This window comes from Neomonachus schauinslandi, chromosome 12 (genome assembly GCF_002201575.2).
Source record: "Neomonachus schauinslandi chromosome 12, ASM220157v2, whole genome shotgun sequence".
In the NCBI taxonomy this organism is placed as follows: domain Eukaryota; kingdom Metazoa; phylum Chordata; class Mammalia; order Carnivora; family Phocidae; genus Neomonachus; species Neomonachus schauinslandi.
This window is the reverse complement of record NC_058414.1, coordinates 86480821-86501887: the sequence shown is the minus strand read 5'-3', so window position 1 is coordinate 86501887 and position 21067 is coordinate 86480821. Positions and strand designations below refer to the sequence as shown.

Genomic DNA, 21067 nt, shown 5'->3' with positions numbered 1-21067 from the left:
GATGGCAAGCCTGGCTCTGTTTGCGATAGATCCTGGCTGGTTCAAAGGCTGTAAGGAATCAAGGCTTGAGATGGATGAAGCCATGATGGTTGTGACAAACAGCAAAGTTATAAGTCAAATAAATACTCTAGGTTTGCAAATGGACTCCTCGATAAAAACGTACATAAAAGTGAACTTCCACGTCTTGGTTAGTTCGTATTTCTTTGCTCTTTGAAAGATCGGCAGCAAAGTTTCAGTCGTGCAACACTCACATAAATGGAAATAAACTACAGCTCTTCTATTGAATAGCGATGAGGACTTTGAAAAAGTCACTCCACAATGCTAATTTTCCCAGTTTTGAAGCAAAAGCCTTGCTGCAAAAGGGGTGGCACACTATGCAGGGAAGCCAGTCATCCAAGGAATCAAGGCTCCCAGGAGGAAGCATGTTTTCCAGTGAGATTTTAGGCTACCTAAATGAATACAAGGAAATAAAGGCAGAGATGCGCTAGAACAAGGTTCTAGGTTTACACCCTGAGCTGCTCTTGGCACCCAACTTACTGTGGAACCTCTTAGTGCCTCCCTAATGTAAGTCCCTACAGGGGAGCCTGGGTGGCTCTCAGTCAGTCGTTTAAGCGTCCAACTCCTGATTTCAGCTCAGGTTGTGATCTCAGGGTCATCAGATCAAGTCCCAAGCTGGGCTCTGTGCTCAGCACGGAGGTACTTGTCCCTCTCTCCCTCTGCTCCTCCCCACCGCACACATGTTCTTGCTCTCTCGCTCTCTAAAATAAATAAATAAGGGGCGCCTGGGTGGCTGAGATGGTTAAGCGTTTGCCTTCGGCTCAGGTCATGATCCCAGCGTCCTGGGATCGAGCCCCACGTGAGGCTCCTGGCTCAGCGGGGAGTCTGCTTCTCCCTCTTCCCATGCTCATGCTCTCTCTCTATCTCTCTGTCTCAAATAAATAAAATCCTTAAGAAAATTTGTTTTAAAAAATAAAATAAATAAATAAAATCTTTGGGGGGAAAAAGTCACTATAGTAGTCACTTCAATCATTCTTTTTAGAATCTCCTTATTTAATAGTAGTTAAGACAATAAACACCGAAATCAGAGCAGGATCCAAAGCCTGGCTCTACTGCTTACCAATCATGAGGACACAGTCCTCATGTGAGCATGGGTCTAATACCACCACGCTCTCTGAAATGCTGTGAGGACTGAAAAAAAAAAGAACATATTTAAGGCTTGGCCTGGGTCACAGTCATTAGCTTAAGTGAGTCTGAGTGCTTAAGTTTCTTGAAGTAACACCAGTATTTCCTTTTTATACCCTAGTGTCTAAAATTCCATGGTTCTCCTGCACATCGGAATCACCAGGAGGGCTTGTTAAAACAAAGATCACAGAACTCCATCCTCCTGGAGTTTCTCAGTCAGTGTGTCTGAGACAGAGCCCTAGAATTTGTACTTCTAACGGGTTCGCAAGTGACTGATGATGCTAGTCTGGGGGCCACACTGTAACCACTGGTCTGTCTAAAGTCATTCCTGATGCCCCTGTCCACCCTGAGAACTTTTCATGCTAAGATAAAGGAACGAACCTCTTCCAGAAGGAGTCAGAAAAGGCTAACACTAAAAAACAACTGTTGGCCATGTATATGGGCAATAAAAAAAAAAAAAAAAAAAAGACAGCATCAGCTGAATTGAGCTAACCAGCCCTTAAAGAGAAAGTCTGAGGTGCCCCTCCATACCCCCTGGCACTCTTTATCATAAAATATTAGTGCGGGTTTATTCCGTACAAATCCCAAGTGATTCAGGTCAGATTAAATCCCCACAGAAATGTAGGCAGAATGAACAGATGGTTTTTTCTTTTCTAAATACTGTGTGTGTATGTTTAAGTTTTTTTCCTTTTTTTCACTTGAGCAGTAAAACTCACTGCCTTCAGAGTCACATGGGGCCTAAATATGAATAATCTCAGCTCATTCCGAAACACCACAGTTCCGGGATCCTGTTCACTTGCCCTTTAAATACCATGAACTGCTCATACCCTATTGGAACCCAGTCGGTCATGAATGGAGATAAGAGGAGATGGAAAATCAAGAACATTATAGATCTAGAAGATGAGCGTTCTCCCAAGCTCTTCTGGTTGCCTCTGGGTTTTTGTTTTCAAGAAAAGGGCTCTGCTCTCCATGGCATACACTTTCCCACCTCTCTAGTCCTCTGATTAATGACCCCAGAAGATGAACAACAACTGCTCCCACATACTGGAATGGAGTTTCCGTGTAGGTGGAGGAAAATTATAAGACTATTTTATAATAAAAATGCAAACTTTCTTTAAACTGAACATTTGAAGTGCCCCTATTTTGCCCTAGGAATTTCACCTTCACCCTTCCACAAGTAAATGGATTTATCATCATCTCAATTACTACCAGGTTTAAAAAAAAAAAAAAGGCAAAAGTACTGCTATTTGACCAGCAGCAATGTAAAGACTTGGTGACCATGACAAAATTATACTAATTACCACAGACTAGCTGGACATCTTCAAATTGAGGCTCTCTGAAGTAATTTACTACGATAAACTGACTGAATTACAGCAATTTTAATTTCATATTCTTGTACTCTCTTTCCCCCCCCGTAACTTTGCTTGTCTTTAAAAAGGCCACTGTGAGGCACTTTGGGTAGGAGCTTTTTTTATGCTACATTTGTAACATTCTCTTGAAGCTTGAAATTAAAATTTCTTTTTCCTACCAATTTAGTCCCTTCCCATTTGGCAAACATCTTTTTTGATTCTTGCATCTCTAACGGAGCTGAAAATTAATATGACTTTTTGCTTAATTCTTTGATTATGCAAAAGAATCATCAATGATGTTAGCACGGTTCTTTCTGCATAGTAGGGAGTTGTAATAAAAACCTTATACTTCTACTGCACCTCATCTCCCAGAAGACCATAGAACACTTCAAAAACTATACTCAGAGGGACCATCTCCACGCCACTCGCTTGCAGCTGCCCCTCCGGTGAAATGCATGCTCTGATTAAATGGCATTTACTCAAAAGAATTACATGATACAAGCCCTGATGATTCTAAAGAAAGACTTAACACTTAAAGAAGGTAATTACACACAAAAGATATCACCGAAAGAAGTGGATTTGAGGGCGCCTGGGTGGCTCAGTTGGTTAAGAGACTGCCTTCAGCTCAGGTCATGATCCCAGGGTCCTGGGATCGAGTCCCACATCGGGCTCTCTGCTCTGCGGGAAGCCTGCTTCTCCCTCTCCCACTCCCCCTGCTTGTGTTCCCTCTCTCGCTGTGTCTCTCTCTGTCAAATAAATAAATAAAATCTTTAAAAAAAAAAAAAAAAGAAGTGGATTTGATTTACAGCAAGTGCAGTTCATTTATAGGAAGATATGCAGGAAAACTTTACTAAGGATAAGAAAATGGAAATGAAAAATCAAAATGTAAAATCTCTCCCTTTTCTCCCCCCCCAAAGAACTAAGGACAATTTTGGATGGTACCATCTCTTGTTTTTCTCCAGGCAGGCACATTTTAGGTGCTCTGCTGATTGGCATAGGGTACGGTGGAGATTCACTGCCCTGAGGTTGACCCGGTTCTATAGAACAATTCTTCTGTGTGGGATGCGGCACAGGTAGGGTCACTAGGGTCCCTTACTGAAGGCAGATAAACTTGGTAGAGTAGGCTGGTGTGAGAGTGTCAAGGTGTTCTTAGAGATACCTAATAATCCAGTAGGGTTGCCAGCTGGCCTCCCAGGGGTGCTTTGGGAACAGGAGAGCGCTGTCTGTCCACATCCCCGAGGGAATCGCCAGCTTGTGAAAGCTACCACCCCTGGCCTGAACAGCATATGGGTCCTACTCGACAATCTGTCCTCCTGTCACCTGCACACAATGAAAAACTGCAGAAGCAAAAGAAAAGCAAGATGTGGCATCACTGAAAGAAACTCCAGTCTCTAGGGACTGTGTAAAATGCTGCTTGTGGCAACTGTGGAGAGCTAACTGAGCCGATGAACTGCGTAAGGAAAGTACTTGCTTCGCTTTAACATTCTTGAATTTCTGAGCTGGTCCATTTTCCTGCTTCGGCTGTTACCCCCAGGCAGATAGATGATCCCTAAATTTCTACCTCCTTCCCTAATCTCTCCCCTGGCTTCCTGTGCTCAATCTCTAGTCCCCTGGGGTAACACAATTCTACAGGGATATTCTGCCAATACCTCAAATGTAACAGGCACAAAAGCACCATCTTCCTGATCCTAATGCCCAACCACCCAGGTACAAAATTCCACCTCTGTTTGGTAGAGTCGTCGTTAAAATGTTTTTGAAAATTCACTCTTCTCTTAAAATCTCTTTTATCTCTGTCCTCTTGCTTTTCAGTGGCCCTGCCCTCATCTTGCCTTTCCATCCCACACTGATTGAGCCTAACTTCTAAGTGGGATCTCTCCATCCATTTCCTTCTCTACCAATCCATTTTGCACACCACTTACAGATAAATCATCCTAAAAATATTAATCTCACCATTTTATTTTTCTATCAGAAAAACATAATCTCTACCATCAGCTAGGAAGTAATTATACCCCCCAAAATTCAACCTAAACTTGAGGAGGCTCTAGACCCAAGTTACAGGACAATAATAAATAGCAAGTGACATCATGGAAAAGCAAACAGAAACCAGAATACGGAAAATTGTACAGGACAAATGATCTGGTTTCTTCAATAAATAAAATGAGAGATTTAACTTATAGATTGATGGAGTTTTAAGAAACATACCAATCACACTGCAATATTTAAACCTTATTTGGATTCTGATTCAAACAAACTACAAAAAATATACAATTACAACATTTGAGACAGCTCAAAATGTGAACACTGACTGGATTATTTGGTTATAAGAAAATTATGTTTTGGGGCGCCTGGGTGGCTCAGTTGGTTAAGCGACTGTCTTCGGCTCAGGTCATGGTCCTGGAGTCCCTGGATCGAGTCCCGCATCGGGCTCCCTGCTCAGCGGGGAGTCTGCTTCTCCCTCTGACCCTCCTCCCTCTCCTGCTCTCTCTCTCATAAAAAAAAAAAAAAAAGAAAAAAGAAAATTATGTTTTTAGGTACCGTTATGCTTTTTTTTAAAGGAGTCCTTATCTTTTAGAATTCATACTCTAATATAGCTGAAACAGAATCAGCTCTAGGATTTTTTTCAAAATAGTAAAAGAAAGGGAAATGGACAGTAGTAGAAATAAAACAATATTAGGGCACCTGGGCGGCTTTGTCAGCTAAGTGTCCGACTAGATTTCAGCTCAGGTTGTGATTTGGGGTTGTGAGATGGAGTCCCAGGTTGGGATCTGGGCTCAGCAGGGAGCTTGAGATTTCAGCATAACATAAAACTTTCTAAAGAACCAACCAACCAACCAGAAACCTCCCTTTTCCCCAGGTCTCTAACATACTAGTTGCATTATGCATTCAACCCTAAACAAACTGAAATGTGAAAGTCTCACCTTGACCATGAACTCAACTACTTTAACCCATTCTGACCTCCTCCTTCTCTGGTCTTCCTCTAGCACTGGTGTTCACAATGAAAATTTTCTCATGGGATCATGAACTGCTCTGTAATTGTCCTTGATCAATGTTTTTGTCTTCACTCCCTATAAGATTATGCTTTCTTAAATTCCTTTTATTTTTTTTTAAGATTTTATTTATTTATTTGACAGAGAGAGACAGCGAGAGAGGGAATATAAGCAGGGGAGTGGGAGAGGGAGAAGCAGGCTTCCCACTGAGCAGGGAGCCCGATGTGGGGCTCAATCCCAGGACCCCGAGATCATGACCTGAGCCAAAGGCAGACACGTAACGAGTGAGCCACCCAGGCATCCCTCTTAAATTTCTTTTAATGAACATGTTTAAAAAGGAAGAAATACCTTTTTCCCCTCAGTTAAAAAAAAAAAAAATTCCATTAACATAAATTTAGAAAACTCATACAAGTAATGAATGGAGATGGGGGGGGCAACACACAACCCTCCCCTCCATTCTTAATAACAGACAGTAAAAAATATTCTGGTACAATTGCTTCCAATCCTAAACACAGTCTTGAATGAAATAATGTATTTGTCCAATTCTCAACTATTCAAGTCAAAAACAGTAATTACCTCCTAGCTGTCCTTGGGCTGCTACTCTAAATAAAGCTGTTCAAAATCTGTGAACGGAGATCGCACAATCATTTAGTTTTTCTTTTCCCTTTAAAATGTGTGTATACTCAAGCATTTTCTCCCATCTATATGGAGTTTCAACATCTCATCATTTGTTGTCATGGAACACAGACACTTCTCACCAACATGCAACAGTGACCCATCTTTCAAAATTAAACTAAATTCACTTTTTATAATTTTCTCTTATTCCTTATGATTGTCTTTAATAGCTTTGATTTAAGTATGACCAAACCTCTAATCCTGGCTCTCAACTGGGAATGTGCATTAGAATCAACTGGAATCCTACGGAAACAGGCTCTCCAGAAGTGGGGCATGCAGGGAATTCTGGCTGGAATCCTCACCACTTACTATATGACCTCCTGGTTCCTAGCAGGCCCCGGGCCTCAGCCCAGGTACCCCACACCCTGATAAGCACACCATCTTCATAGGGACCCTTACAGCATCAGTAGCAGTACAAGCCTGATGGGCACGTGATTTACAATGCTCCAGCCTCTAAAATCTCAGACAAAACCAGAGAGGGAAATAAGCTTTGGAAGTGGTAGGCTGCCATCTCTCCCGCTAGACCAAGATCTAAGCAGACTCTGCCTGGGTAACAAGGAATTTAAGGAGAACAGACTTTCCACCAGATCTTCTTACTCTGGAGTATCTGCTGTTAAGCTACTATATTAGCGACTTTGGCCCAATGTATTAAGATGTCCATGACATTCACCTCAGGTTTCACTGGGCATAAGACACCTTAGCACTTGCCACATTTGTACCAGGAGCCAGAGGATCTCCTTGGCAGCCCATCAGTTCCTGCTTTAAACATTAACAGTAGTGAACATAAAATAATACAGGGTGAGCCCTGATGCTATGGAAACTGGCTCCAATTTCGAGGAAGATTTCTAATTTAACTTTCTAATATAAACTCAGTTCTGTTCACCGGGCAGCATACCACCCATTGACAAGACACGACAAAACTTCCAGGAGCAAAAGCACCTTTCTGGAGATGCAATGGCATGGCTGGCAATGACTTCACTAAAAGCCACCCAAAATAGAGGCTATCAAAAAGTTTTAAAGGTGGGCGCCTGGGTGGCTCAGTCGTTAAGCGTCTGCCTTCGGCTCAGGTCATGATCCCAGGGTCCTGGGATCGAGTCCCATATCGGGCTCCCTGTTCAGCAGGAAGCCTGCTTCTCCCTCTCCCACTCCCCCTGCTTGTGTTCCTGCTCTCGCTGTCTCTCTCTCTGTCAAATAAATAAATAAAATCTTTAAAAAAAAAAAAAGTTTTAAAGGCTGAGAAGTGAAGAAAAACTACTTCTGCAAGGATAATCTGACAAGTTATCTGGCTTGGAATACTGCAAAAAGCGGGCTTTACTTTAACGTCTGGAATCCTCAGCTCGCAAAATATCAAATGAAACCAAACCTAAGAATAACCTAGTTTCAGACCTGGATTCAAAATAGAAATTGCATTTTTCTCCTTGAAAAACTCCTCCAGGTCATGGATCAGTACCAATAAGATTTGTGCATTTTCTTACCTGACAGCAAACTTCCAAGTTCTCTCTGTATGAGGCTAATTTTATCACTATTTAAACATTTATGTGGCAGTTAGCAAAAGTAAAATGATTTTACATTCTGTCTGTGTTGATCTCCAGAAAGAGAGATCAAGGCACAAAAACGTGAAGTGACTTGTTCCGGGTGTCACTGTCAGTGGTAAACAGTGTAATGAGAACCCACGGCCGCCACCTACGTAGAGAGCCCTGCTTAGCACACCACGGGGCTTCACCTTCCAGCCAATAATAGCTAAATGGGCAGTTGGTTTTGCCAGGAGATAGGAAAGAAGGAGACTGGTTTTTTTTTTTTTTAGCACCCTAACACCTGTTCAAAGCGATCCTCTCATTTCCTGTTGGGCAGAATTCCACAAGAAATAGAATATTTTGTTTCAAGCGGACCACAGTCTTATGCACTTGAAAATGTGCAGCCAACAGGATGACAGGCATGTCACCAAGTAGGTGACATTTTGGAAGGTGCTGCCGCTGCTCAGAAGGGCAAAAACATGTATTTCTATTATCACAGTTTCAAAAAGAGTGTAAAACTGCAAAAGGAGTGCAGCGGTGTGTGGTCACGGGTCTGACACCAGGAGGAAACTCTGACACCCTGTTACTAGGATGACGGCAGCCTTGTCTCCTCACAAGGCTGTCTCCAGACACAAACATGCTGAGACAAACGAGCCTTTCAACTGCAGGATGGATTCTGCCAGCCAGGGAAAGCCCAGGTTCCAGGGGAGAAAAGCTGCTGAAGTCTTTAAAAGGATCAAAAATCACTTTCTCTTCCAAGATTTAATAAACAAAAGAACATTTCAATTTGTCAGCAAGAAACATCTTCTATTCAAAGAGACACTGAAACCCAAACTCTGCATACGGAGCTCCATGCACCGTGTAATGCCGTCACCTCTGCTCAATCAAGCTGGTGCACACCAAGGATGTGAAAACAAAATTGGCCTAAGCAGGAAACTCGACACGGCACTTACACCAAGAGTCTTTCTGAAACCCTCCATATTGGTTTAGGAAAAAAAAATAAAAAATTAAAACACATTCTCCCATGTTACTACTCCTGCCAAATCTCTAACAGTGAATTTAGTGGAGAAACATACGCTGCAGGCTCCTCCTCACTTCACCAGTGAGCTCTCCATCTTGTGTTCATCTTTATTCCCTAATATCTAGCACACAGCTGGCCCCAATAACTTAATACTAAACCACCGTTAAAATATCTGTCACACTGGAAACCAGATTCCTGAGCCAACTACATGGTGTTACAGATTTTTCTGGGTGTTAAAGACTCCCGAAAGGTTTACAAATCCTTCTCTCCCTTGTATTCCTTTACCATGCCCCATGAAAGTGTGTCTTGTTTATTTCACTATTAGACAATACCCAAGTAATATCATCCACAGACTCTCCACTTGCCTACAAACAGTTTCCCTGCGTTAGTCTCTAGCCACTCTGCTCAGTCCTTTTCAATGCCAGCACACTAATCCTACTTCAACTCATCCCAACCCGATCAAAATCCCCAGTGGTCCAATATTACTGAAAACAAACGTCCCCAGGGGCGCCTGGGTGGCTCAGTTGGTTAAGCGACTGCCTTCGGCTCAGGTCATGATCCTGGAGTCCCGGGATCGAGTCCCACATCTGGCTACCTGCTCAGCAGGGAGTCTGCTTCTCCCTCTCCCGCTCCCCCCTCTTGTGCTCTCTCTCTCTCTCTCACTCTCTCTCTCAAATAAATAAATAAAATCTTAAAAAAAAAAAATCCCCAAACTTCAGCACGCATACAAATCACCTGAAGGGCTTGTTAAAACACAGATCATACAGCTGCATCCCTAGAGTTTATAATTTAGTAAGTATAAGGTAGGGATAAAAATCTGCACTTTTAATATGTTCTCAGGGAACACTGGCCCAAAGCAATGGCTCCCAATTAGAGGATCCTAAATAAATAGAACAGAATCACCTTAGGACCTAAAAAAAAAAAAACAGAAACAACAGAATCCAGTCCTTATCCACAGTGATTCTCATTCAGAAGGTCTAGAAGGGGGTTAGGAATCAAGCCCTGGGTAAGTCAAATGCATACCCTGCCTCAGAAACCATCAGTCTGAAAACTATCACAAATGCCTTACATGACACTAAAGGCCTTCCACAAGCCGCACCCAAATCCACCTAGCCAAACTTACCTAGTCCACAGAAGAAGCCGTCACAGCTCAGCCATTCTTTTTCTCACTTCTCTCCGAAGACCATTGTCCATTCCCTCTGAGCCACGTAACACCATCTCACTTGCCGTTCCAAGTACCTGGAGAACCACTGCCATCTCCTCCCCGCTCCTGTGACTCCAGGAATCAGCTCATCATCAACCCCAAAACCCTCTACTTGTCCATTCCACATGTTTCAGCACAATTATATGACACACTGTGCCAAATGCCTTCTTCTATCTAGCAACATCAGTTCATTTGTGTGCCTGCCACTGCACACACCCAGTTTATTGACGGGTAACAGCCTAATATCACTCAGTAACCTGTGGCCTAAAATAATTTTTGAAGGAACCAGAAAATACAGAGAGCTAAAAACAGTTTAAAAGTTGCAAAATAATTTTTATTGTATAATAACCATTTAAAATATTTAGATGAACTTCTTATTCAAAAATGCTTCATTTCTCAAATCTGTGGCTTAATAAAGACGAGTAGAATAGATAGTTAAGAAACAACCACAGATTAATTCAAGTCGTGACCAAGGTCATTCTTCCAACATATGTCTAAGAAAACAAAAAATGGGGGCAGCAAAGTAGATAAGTAAGAGGAGGAGAAAAATGGACTACAAGAAAGGAAAGAAGCAAAGAACACAGTCATACCTTGATCTCAAACCAATTAAACAGAATAAATGAAATGAAATGATACTTCTATGTGAGACACCTCACCTTGTATTATTAGATCAATTTTAGTTTGATATTCTTTATCTGTCAAATAGCTTATGCCAATGACACATGAACACATTAACATCAAATAGTAACAGTATTTCCATGTGCATGATTTGGGTACTACCAACTTACTGAGAGCTGTAACACACAACTGAGACTTCTTTTATGTCTTAAAACACATCTTGGGGGGGGGTGAAAGCGGGGAACAGGAAGTAACTGCCAATGGACAGTTTCTTTCTAGAGTGTTGAAAATACTCTAAAACTGTACCGTGGTGATGGTTGTACAACTCCATAAATTTACTAAAAACCACTGAAACCTATACTTTAAATGCATGAATCTTATGCCATGTAAATTATCTCAATAAAGCTGTTCAAGTTGGCAAAACAACTCAAATCATAATATGAAGGTAAGATTCCCAAATCACTTCATTTGAAACCAAATGGGTGAGAGATGTAAGTCATTCCATGAAGCCACAAACCTGTATTTTAAATCATGTTTACATCTCAGCTGTTCCTGTCTGATGGGACTTCCTTAGTTCCTCAGTATATTATAAACATTTTTAATACAAGTTGGTGGGGTTTTGTTTTCAAAAGTGTGGGAACTGTGTACGTTGGACAAATTCAAACTAAGTAGAGCTAAGTAAGGCATATCTTACTTTGTTCAAAACCATAATTAATTCTTCGTGATAGTATTATAAATACCATCCTAATAGACTTAAAAGTGGTTTTCAACTTACAACATTAGTCTAAGTTGGTCAAATATCAGATCATAGGAATTTATAAAGCATGAAATACCACGTATTCTAATAGTGTCCAACATGTTTGCATAATACAAATTACTAGTATTCCATGGTATCTCTTTCTATTCATATACTTTTAATCTACCTATATTTATCTATCCATCTATCTATCTATTCGAGAGAGACAGAGAGAGAGCATGCAAGCGGGGATGGGAGGGAGGGGCAGAGGGAGAGAGAATCTTAAGCAGGCTCCTCACCCAGCACAGAGCCTGCCCTGGGGCTCGATCTCACAACCCTGAGATCATGACCTGAGCCAAAATCAAGAGTCAGACACTTAACCAATTGAGCCACCCAGGCGCCCCAAACTGTATCTTTATATTTAAAGAGGATCTCTTAAACCCAAAGTGACAAACCCAAAAAGACAGGGGTATGTTCTTCAAAATAGCACTGAGAAGTGAGTGGACATTTTTGTCATTGGTTCCTCTAAGCACTGTGTCTTTTTCCTTTGGCTATCTTTAAGACTTTTTTCTTTGGTTTTCAACAACCTGGTGATGATGTGTCTAGGTACTGGTTTTCTTTGTGTTAATGTTGCTTAGGATTTGTTGAGCTTCTTGGATCTGTGGGTTTATGTTTTTCAACAAATTTAGAAATTTCTGGTCATGATTTCTTCTGAGAATTTTCTGCCCCAATAACTCTCTCCCCTCTCCTCTGTACCTGCAACTACAAAATGTTAAACTGCAGGATACTGCCCCATTATAGATAATATGGCTTTGTTCAGTTTTCTTTGCAGTCCGCTTTCTCCCTGTGCTTCATTTTGGATCATTCCAATTGATTCATCTTCGACTTATCTGATATTTTCTTCTATAGCAGGCAATCTGCAGCTAAAGCCACCTGGTAAATTTTTCATTTCAGATATTAATTTTTATTAATTTTCTTAAATCCCAGTTAGAGTCGCATTTTTCCGCTTTTTTCCAAGCATAAATGTATGCTGGACACTGTGGATGCTTCACTACTAAAAAGGTGGATTGTCTTACTTTGGAGTGAGTTTTGCTCCGGCAGGCAGGAAATGTACAGGTGGATCAGGCTGATGCTATGGAGACTTGGTTATGCAAGATCTACAGTAACCCCTACCCTACACCCAGAACAGTCCTCTTGCCACAACATAACCTTTCTGAGGCCACATCTGAAAGAACAGGGTGCTCAGCAAGTACACCCCGCTCTGGGCACTCTGAACTCCAACAGTCCTAAGCATCTGGCAACATCTGGAATTGCGGTTCAACATACAGTCCCATGGTGGCCATTTTCTGCCAAACCTTATGGTGCGTCTATGTAACTCCATATTTGACCAAAGGTCCAATGGCACTCTTTTCAGACTGATGGGGCACCTCCTCTATGCAATTCCCTCTTCCCCACCTCCACCATCCTAACCCACAGATTCTAGCTGCCTCCACACCCCCAAACTCTCATCTCAGCCTGCTGCTGTCTGCCTCGATTTCAGTTCCCTATGCCACAGCGTGGCAGGTGTCCCCCAAGAGGAAGCCGGGATGAATGCGGGATTCACTTCATGTGTTCTCTGCTCTCAAATGAATGTGCTGACTGCCTGAGTCCATCCGGTTTTAGAGTTACTTACAACAGGAAGTAACTTCATCATGGCTAGAACTAAAAGTCCCTCATTCTATTTTTGAAATGGCTTTGAAGTCTATTATCTCATTTCATCCTTAAAATAAACACGGGACATGTTTGTGGGAAAAGCACATATATCCATGATATTAGTAAATCAAGATATAAAACGTTAAAGAACCAGTTTCTTTTTTTTTTTTTAATTTTATTATGTTATGTTAGTCACCATACAATACATCATTGGTTTTTGATGTGGTGATCCACGATTCATTGTTTTCGTGTTAACACCCTGTGCTCCATGCAGTATGTGCCCTCCTGAATACCCATCACCGGGCTAACCAATCCCCTCTCCCCCCACCCCCTCTAAAACCCTGTTTGTTTCTCAGGTCCATAATCTCTCACGGTTCATCTCTCCCTCCAATTCCCCCCCCCCCATTTTTCCCTTCCTTCTTCTAATGTCCTCCATGTTATTCCTTATGTTCCACAAATAAGTGAAACCATATGATAATTGACTTTCTCTGCCTGACTTATTTCACTTAGCATAATCTCCTCCAGTCCCATCCATGTTGATGTAAAAGTTGGGTATTCATCTTTTCTGATGGCTGAGTAATATTCCATTGTATATATGGACCACATCTTCTTTATCCATTCATCTGTTGAAGGGCATCTCGGCTCTTTCCACAGTTTGGCTATTGCGGACATTGCTGCTATGAACATTGGGGTGCATGTGGCCCTTCTTTTCACTACATCTGCGTCTTTGGGGTAAATACCCAGGAGTGCAATTGCTGGGTCATAGGGTAGCTCTATTTTTAAATTTTTGAGGCACCTCCACACTGTTTTCCAAAGTGGCTGTACCAACTTGCATTCCCACCAACAGTGTAAGAGGGTTCCCCTTTCTCCACAACCTCTCCAACATTTGTTGTTTCTTTCCCTGTCCATTTTGGCCATTCTAACTGGTGTAAGGTGGTATCTCAGTGTAAGAACCAGTTTCTAAGCAATAAAGATATTTTATTCAATAGACAAATACTCATCAAGCACCTACTATGGACACATGGTAATAGACAAAGCAGCAAAAGGAACTCAGGGCATGTAGTTGCAACCTATATTCTTTTCACTGAGCCATCAATAAAGCACAAACACTGCACCAAAAAAAAAATGTCCAATGAATGAATAACCAAGAATCCATCATTCAATCCAACAGGACACACCTTATACTCTTAAAAATGACTACAATTTACATTCATGATTTATTTTTTCCTGCAAATACTCCTATTTGCCATGCAAGTAATTTCATTCCTACACAGTTATATTTTTCAATTTCCTACATATACTTGATTTTTTTCATATTAGTAGGTACTATCTAACCAAGTCACTTCCATTTGGCTATGTCAAATTTGCTTCAGCTAACTCTTAATCGTATTTCCAATTCTCATCTAGCCAAATCAAATATATTTTCCTAGCACATGGAGAGGAAATATAATAAAATTTCTAAATACCATCTCTGCACCATCATACCAAAGAGTAATAACATTTCTCCGATCTTCAACAAATCAAAGTGATACATTTATACCTTACGGTTATTTTCATCTCTCAAAACAAGCTCTTGACCTGTCATTTACCCCAATATATGCAAGAGACGACTGTAGGAAAATGGTCATAAAACTAAGCTACATGTTTGTAAAACACTGTTTAAGAACATTTTAATACTGATTGCCTTAATATATGACTAATTCCAGTGAAACCAAGTACGTTACAACAGAAAGCCAAATACTATACATCCTTGATTGCTACATACTGAGAATCTCCTAATTTTAAAGCCTGGCAAAAAAAAGTTAAAAGGTCTTTTTTGAAGATGATAGAAGTTGATGACATCAGCTAGCAACATTGCTTTCTCACTGTTTGTGAGTAAGGGAATATTTTAGGTGGCAGATTTTTCATCCCAACCTGTTATTCCAAAGCAAGATGGCACCGTATTTGTAAAAGGACCTCACCTGCAGAACATCTTGGATCTTCACCCACACGTCCGCCATATCGTACAATTTGATGTCTTCCTGCTGAGTAAGGGGAGCCACAACTGTGTCCTGCAGGTACCCCAGGACCACGGAGTGTGCAGTGGCTACAGCATTAAACTTGTCAAAGAGCAACTCCAGCAGTTCTAGAAGCAACCTGGTGAAAAAACAGATAATATTTACATCCACACACGCATGCACACGAAGATGGCTTACAATGGCCTGCACGAAAACCATCAACCATGGAAACAGTGCATCAGATTTCCACAGATTGATGTCCAACAGTTGTATGATCGAAGCAACTTTTGAAGTCTAAAGCTCAGTTTCCTCTGCTATAAAATGGAGATGATGCAAGAATTTAAAAACCAGCTGTAACATCCCTAAACCAGCAGTAACAGCTCATGTTTCCTTTTTATCAAATTTCAGCGATCACCACACTACCACTCTGTATTCACATAGGCAGTTTCTCCGAGAAATTCAGGCAATTTTTCAGACAACAGTTCTGATGTTACACAGAACATGCTATTTCCCAGCAATAAATTGGGCACTTTGGTAAGGATGCTAATCCTTTTAGTCATGGAAAGCTGTGCCTACCATTCAGATGTATGGCCTAAGTTGCCTGAAAAAAAAATACACACCTGCCAAGCAATCTGACTTTCACCACAGGAAACAGCTTAGGCATCTGCATTATCTCATTTTTCATAGTGAGAGATGCTGGACACATATTATTTCATCAATTTTATATACTCAAGGACACTAAATGAGGTTGCACGGCAGCTGAGCCTAGAACAAAAGTTGATTTCCATGTCGGTGCATTTAACCACGTACCTCTTGCTATAGCTCTAGAATGTAAATGTGTTTTCAGAGATAGCTCGAAGCTTTATGTCAGAAATTCCAAGTAATTCCTCTATCACTGAGCCTTACAGCTTCACTGATCACCTAGGCTTGGAATCATTCTTTCCTCCTCTGAACTTGTATTTTATCCCACTTGTTAGGTACTTACATGTGGCTCATATATGTAATTCAATAAATGTGGGTCATAGGTATTTACATAGAGATGTTTTGCCTCCCTTCTTCAGTATTAGTCTTTCAATGTGGGAAACTGCTTTATACATCTCTGTATACTTAGGAGCATTTAAAACATGATCAGCAAATATTTGCTGAATTTAATGTGTATACCATGAATGAGTCTAGAAAATTCTGGAATGTGACCTTTATTGTGTATTGTGTATTGTGGGCTCTCAGTTCAGAGTTCCTAAGTAGACTCACAAACCAACCTGAAAAGTAGAAAAGGAAAATAAAAGAGCTTGTCAGCAATGTCAATTAACAAGGTTTTATTACCATAAATAAGAGGTTATAACTACAATTTCATCAAAATGTATAGGCTATTATCTATTCCTATGGCTACTTTACTGCCCAATTACTATAACTAATGTGCCAGTGTGACAGCCAATAACTATCTTATGATAAAACCCTAATATCTGTTTGACATTTTAATTTAGATGAGACAGAATCAATAAAAATTTATGTAGTATTCCCAGTTTAGAACACACATAATCCAGAAATTAAACACTGTATTTGTAATAGGAGCCATTCTACTTTTGGAATGATGGTTGGGTTTTTTTTAATCTTTTAAAGGTAAAATCATATTTACACTCACATATACCTAAAACAATTCTTTCTCATCTGTGTTACAGGAGAAATTCTCAAATATCAGCAGAGGGTACAGAGGAAGATGTGTCTAACGTTAACAGCCAAAACAATTAATTCAGCGTAGGGAAATGATCTATATAAAACTGGTATCTGGCATCATACAGAGTAAATTCCTGATTAAGTGAAGGTTCTACTTTTCAAATAAAGATTTAAGTTAAGTATGTAAGCCTTATGGTTCCCAAATATCAATCCACAGACCACAGGGTATTCTTCAGGGATAGACAGCAGAATAAGAAGAATAGGAACATACATCAGCTTTTCACAAAAGTAAATTCATTTGGTATTTTTGGCACTCTCTTGATAGGAATATCTCATTTTCTATCACGATGGCAATTACATTGCCAAATGTCCTTACTTGACAAAACCAAAAATAACCTTATACTATATGCTAACAGTTCTTGAAATCTTATTGATCCAAGACATCCAGAAGCCTGAGGCACACTGGTGTCCAACTGCCCAATGGCATGAAACTCCAGGTACAGGCCTGCAAACCAGCAATGAAGCAGAAAACACTGGAAAAGAAGTGGCTCCTCTGAATGGAGGGGTGCTGCTGTCCGATCATCTCCAGGGACCACCAAGCTCCATGACTGCACACCCTGATGGCCACTCAAGGACAAGAGCAGTTCAGCAACCAGGGGCAGTGCTCTACTTAGAAAAGAGATGGATCAGGGAATTGAGGTTTAGGATGAGATTCGTGGTAACTATTAATATCATGGAAACAGCAATCCTTTGATAAAATGCTGACACATTGCCAGTTTCCCTCAGTCCCGAACGATCAAGGCCAAGACAGACCTGTTGTCGTATGACCATCACAGCCGTGAGAGAGGCCACACAGGGAAGAAAGAAGGGAGAAGAAACAGGCTGAAAGTGGAGAGAGTCAGGCTGCAGCTCTACCTACATTTGAAACATCGACCCATTTCAAAGACAGGGACACTCTCCTTTGCCTTACCACACAGCACAAGCATGGCAATATAAATAAAAGCCACAGCTTGTGTCCCCTCTCTCATTGTGTCTCTCTCTGTCAAATAAATAAATAAAAAGAAAAAAGAAAAAAAAAAAAGAAAGTGAAAAGACAGACCACAAAATGGGTGAAAATATTTGAAAATCATTTATCTAACAAAGGATTTGTATCTAGCCTATCTAAAGATTTCTTACAACTCATAATAAAAAGATGAATAACCAAATTTTAAGACGGATAAAGGTTTTGAAAATATTTCTCCAAAGAAGATATATGAATAACCAACAGGTAAACAAAAGACATGCAACATCAGAGAAATTCAAGTCAAAACCACAAGATATCATTTCAGCCCATTGGGATAGCTGTATTCAAATAGGCAAGCGATAAAAGGTGTTGTTGGGGATGTTGAGAAAAACTGGAACTCTCAGTACAGTACTGGTGGGGATGTAAAATGGTACAGCTGCTCTGGAAACCGCTTCGGCAGTTTTTTTAAAACATGAAACACAGAGTTACCGTATGAATCCAGGAATTCTACTCCTAGATATATCCCCAAGAAAAATGAAAACGTATGTGTGCACAGAAACTTGTACACAGATGCTCATGGCAGCATTATTCCTAAGAGTAAAATATTACAATAGTAAAGGTGTAAAAATGGAAATAATCCAAATGTCATTAACTCATCAATGGACAAACATAATGTTGTATAATTGTACAACAGATTATTATTTATGGCTATCAAAGGGAATGAAGTGCTGGGACACGCTACAACATGGATGAACCTTGAAAATGTGCTACATAAGAAAAGTCACAGAAGAATACATATTTTATGACTCTATTTATATAAGATACCCAGAACAGGCAAATTATAAAGAAAGAAAATATATCCGTTGTTACTTAAGTGAGTGGGAATTGACTACTAATGCACATGGGGTTTAACGGGGGGGGGGGGGGGGGGGGACAAAAATATTCCGGAACTAGACAGTGGTGCTGATTGCACAACCCTGTGGATACACTACAAACCACTGAATTGTACACTTTCAATGGATGAACTGTGTAGTATGTGAACTGTATCTCAGTATGTCTATTTTAAAAAGAAACCCATCAGCTATGGCATTGAGTGAGGACAGCAGGGCCCAACACCTCCCCTGTAGTGAGAACATATAAAACAGTGAAAAAGGAAACTCATGTCTCAAAAAGTGAAGTATTATGAAAGCGGATTCTTTTGGAGTCTTACTACAGGAGGACATGAGCTTTTCTCTTTTGGTCGACTCCTTTTGGTTTGTTCTTTCCACTAATATAAGTAACCTGTAAGAAATCAAGATTCACGTGCTTTCAGAGCATCAATAATTCCTATGTTTTTTAATAAAAAAAATCTCAACTTCTCTAAGTGTTCCCATCCATAAAAACAAAGTATTAATTAATACCTGCTCTAGGGGTCTCACTGAACTGCTGGAAGGAGCACAGCAGAAAATGGACAGAACCAGGTAGAGGGAATAGAGTTCAGGGCCCCTCTGTCTGGGTTTCTGGCTTGAGCAACTCTGAAGATGATGGTTATCTTTCCTGAGAGTGAGAGCATTCAAGTGAAGGCAGAAATTTGGAAGGAGAGATGTTGGGTTTACATCTGGTTACATTTAAGGTGTTATTTATTTAAGCACTTGGATATGCAAATCTGGAGCTCAGGGGAGAGACTGACACGGAAAGAAATTTTTAAGAATGATAAATATTTGAGAGGAGGAGATCACTCAGGGATAATATGCAGAGTAAGTAAGGCAAGCAAGGTCCACAGCCAACTCTTCCCAAAAGAGCAGCACTGAAAAGATGGTTAGGAAGTAGCTAGGGGGGAAGAATGAAGCCAGGAAAGAAAATTGTAGAAGACAAAGGAGAAGAGAATATCCACAGTCAAGGCTACGCTGAGGTCAGAGAAGGTAAAGACGGAGAATTGTACAACTCACAGGTCCCAGTGACCTTGACTAGAGGATTTCAGAGGAGCACTGGAAGCTGACCCCTCCACAGTAGGATGAGGAGTGAATGGCTAATAGGGAAAAAGAAACTAAAGTCAAAACACACACTTTGCAAAGGCACACCATATGCACTCCTTAAAAAAGAAAAAGTAAGACAACTCTCTCCTGAAGCATCAAAGAATAAGAGAGATTGGGAATCACTCACATAAATAGAACATAAATCCACACTAGTCTGGCCCAATTTAGAGCCACCAGAAATCAACTGAAACAAGATGAATATTCATAGACACTCGCCAATTGCCCACACGACACTAGATTGAGAAAACAAGTGTCTGCCTTCAGCTGCAGACATACTCAGGGTCACCCAAACACACAAAGCCCCGCTAAAGTTATTTCCCACTCCCACCACAAAATTTAAATAAATAAAAGAAATAAAACATTCCATTGCAGTTAACTCAGCCACTTAAATCATTTTAGGCTCAAGGTCTTCACCACTGATCTAAAAGACAAAAGAGCAGACAGAATTAATAAAGTACTAGAGACTCCTTAAACGGAACTCAACAAAAGGCCTCATATACAAAGAAGCCTAAGAACCTCAGAGATTAAAATTTCAACTAATTGCCATTTCTATCCTTCAGAAAAAAAGAACACACATTCTCTCTCTCACATGTACCACAGAGATTATTTCTAGAGCCACAAAAGAGTATGCACGAACAGCAACACAGCATCACAGCTGGTAAAGGGAAATAGTAATCCTGGGATGGCCAGACAGTATGTATGCCATTGAGGACCACAGACTTGAAGCCAGCTCTCCGCTGCATATCATGGGGCCTTCGAGACGTCATGAGGACATTCCAAATCGCAGGTTCCTCAGACACAAACTTCTTCAAATACAGTTTCTTAATCACAGGTGGTGAGATATACATGCCAAAATGTGATAGAAGTATACTAAAAAAGCAAACCTGAAACAACAGTAAATTGTTTTCTGTACCTTTAACAGTTACCATGTGGAAGAGGCGAGGGGGAGACCCAGGAGATGCGCCGGATGTCTGCATGGCCCAGCTGCATCTCTGTCCTTCCTTCAGCTCTGTCAGTAAGATATACCAGCTTGTACTCCGTAAGATATAGCAGCATCATTCCAGTAAAACTCCCGCTTCGATTTAGTTGGATCTGGGATCTGGCCTCCGAAGGAGGCCTAACTCACAGAGTAAGGGCGAATTCCTTCATTCCTCTGGGATTCCATACTCCCTCCAAAAACAGATGCTCACAATGGACACAGTGTAGTGACAAAACAGTGACATACATGGCCTCCTGGGCCAGAAAGGAAGGGCAGAGCCCTTAGTTTATGCCTCCTTGTAATACACATCTCTTCCAACACAAGGCCCAACGCTCAGAATGGAGAAAAAAGTCAAATTTCATGGGTGCCTGAGTTCATGAGTCAAAGAATGAGCAATGTAGGGTGGCTGCAATATTAGAAG

General features: G+C 40.8%; 1 protein-coding gene across 3 annotated transcripts in view; it reads right to left on the bottom strand.

Moving 5' to 3' along the window:
• The window catches only part of EXOC4 (exocyst complex component 4), a 747671-nt gene that overhangs the window by 639221 nt on the left and 87383 nt on the right, over positions 1 to 21067 (bottom strand). For all 3 annotated transcript variants that reach the window (XM_021692997.1, XM_021692998.1, XM_021692999.2), the window contains exon 7: positions 14940 to 15114. In XM_021692997.1, coding sequence (XP_021548672.1) covers positions 14940 to 15114 — 175 coding nt within the window. The remainder of the gene's footprint in view (positions 1 to 14939; positions 15115 to 21067) is intronic.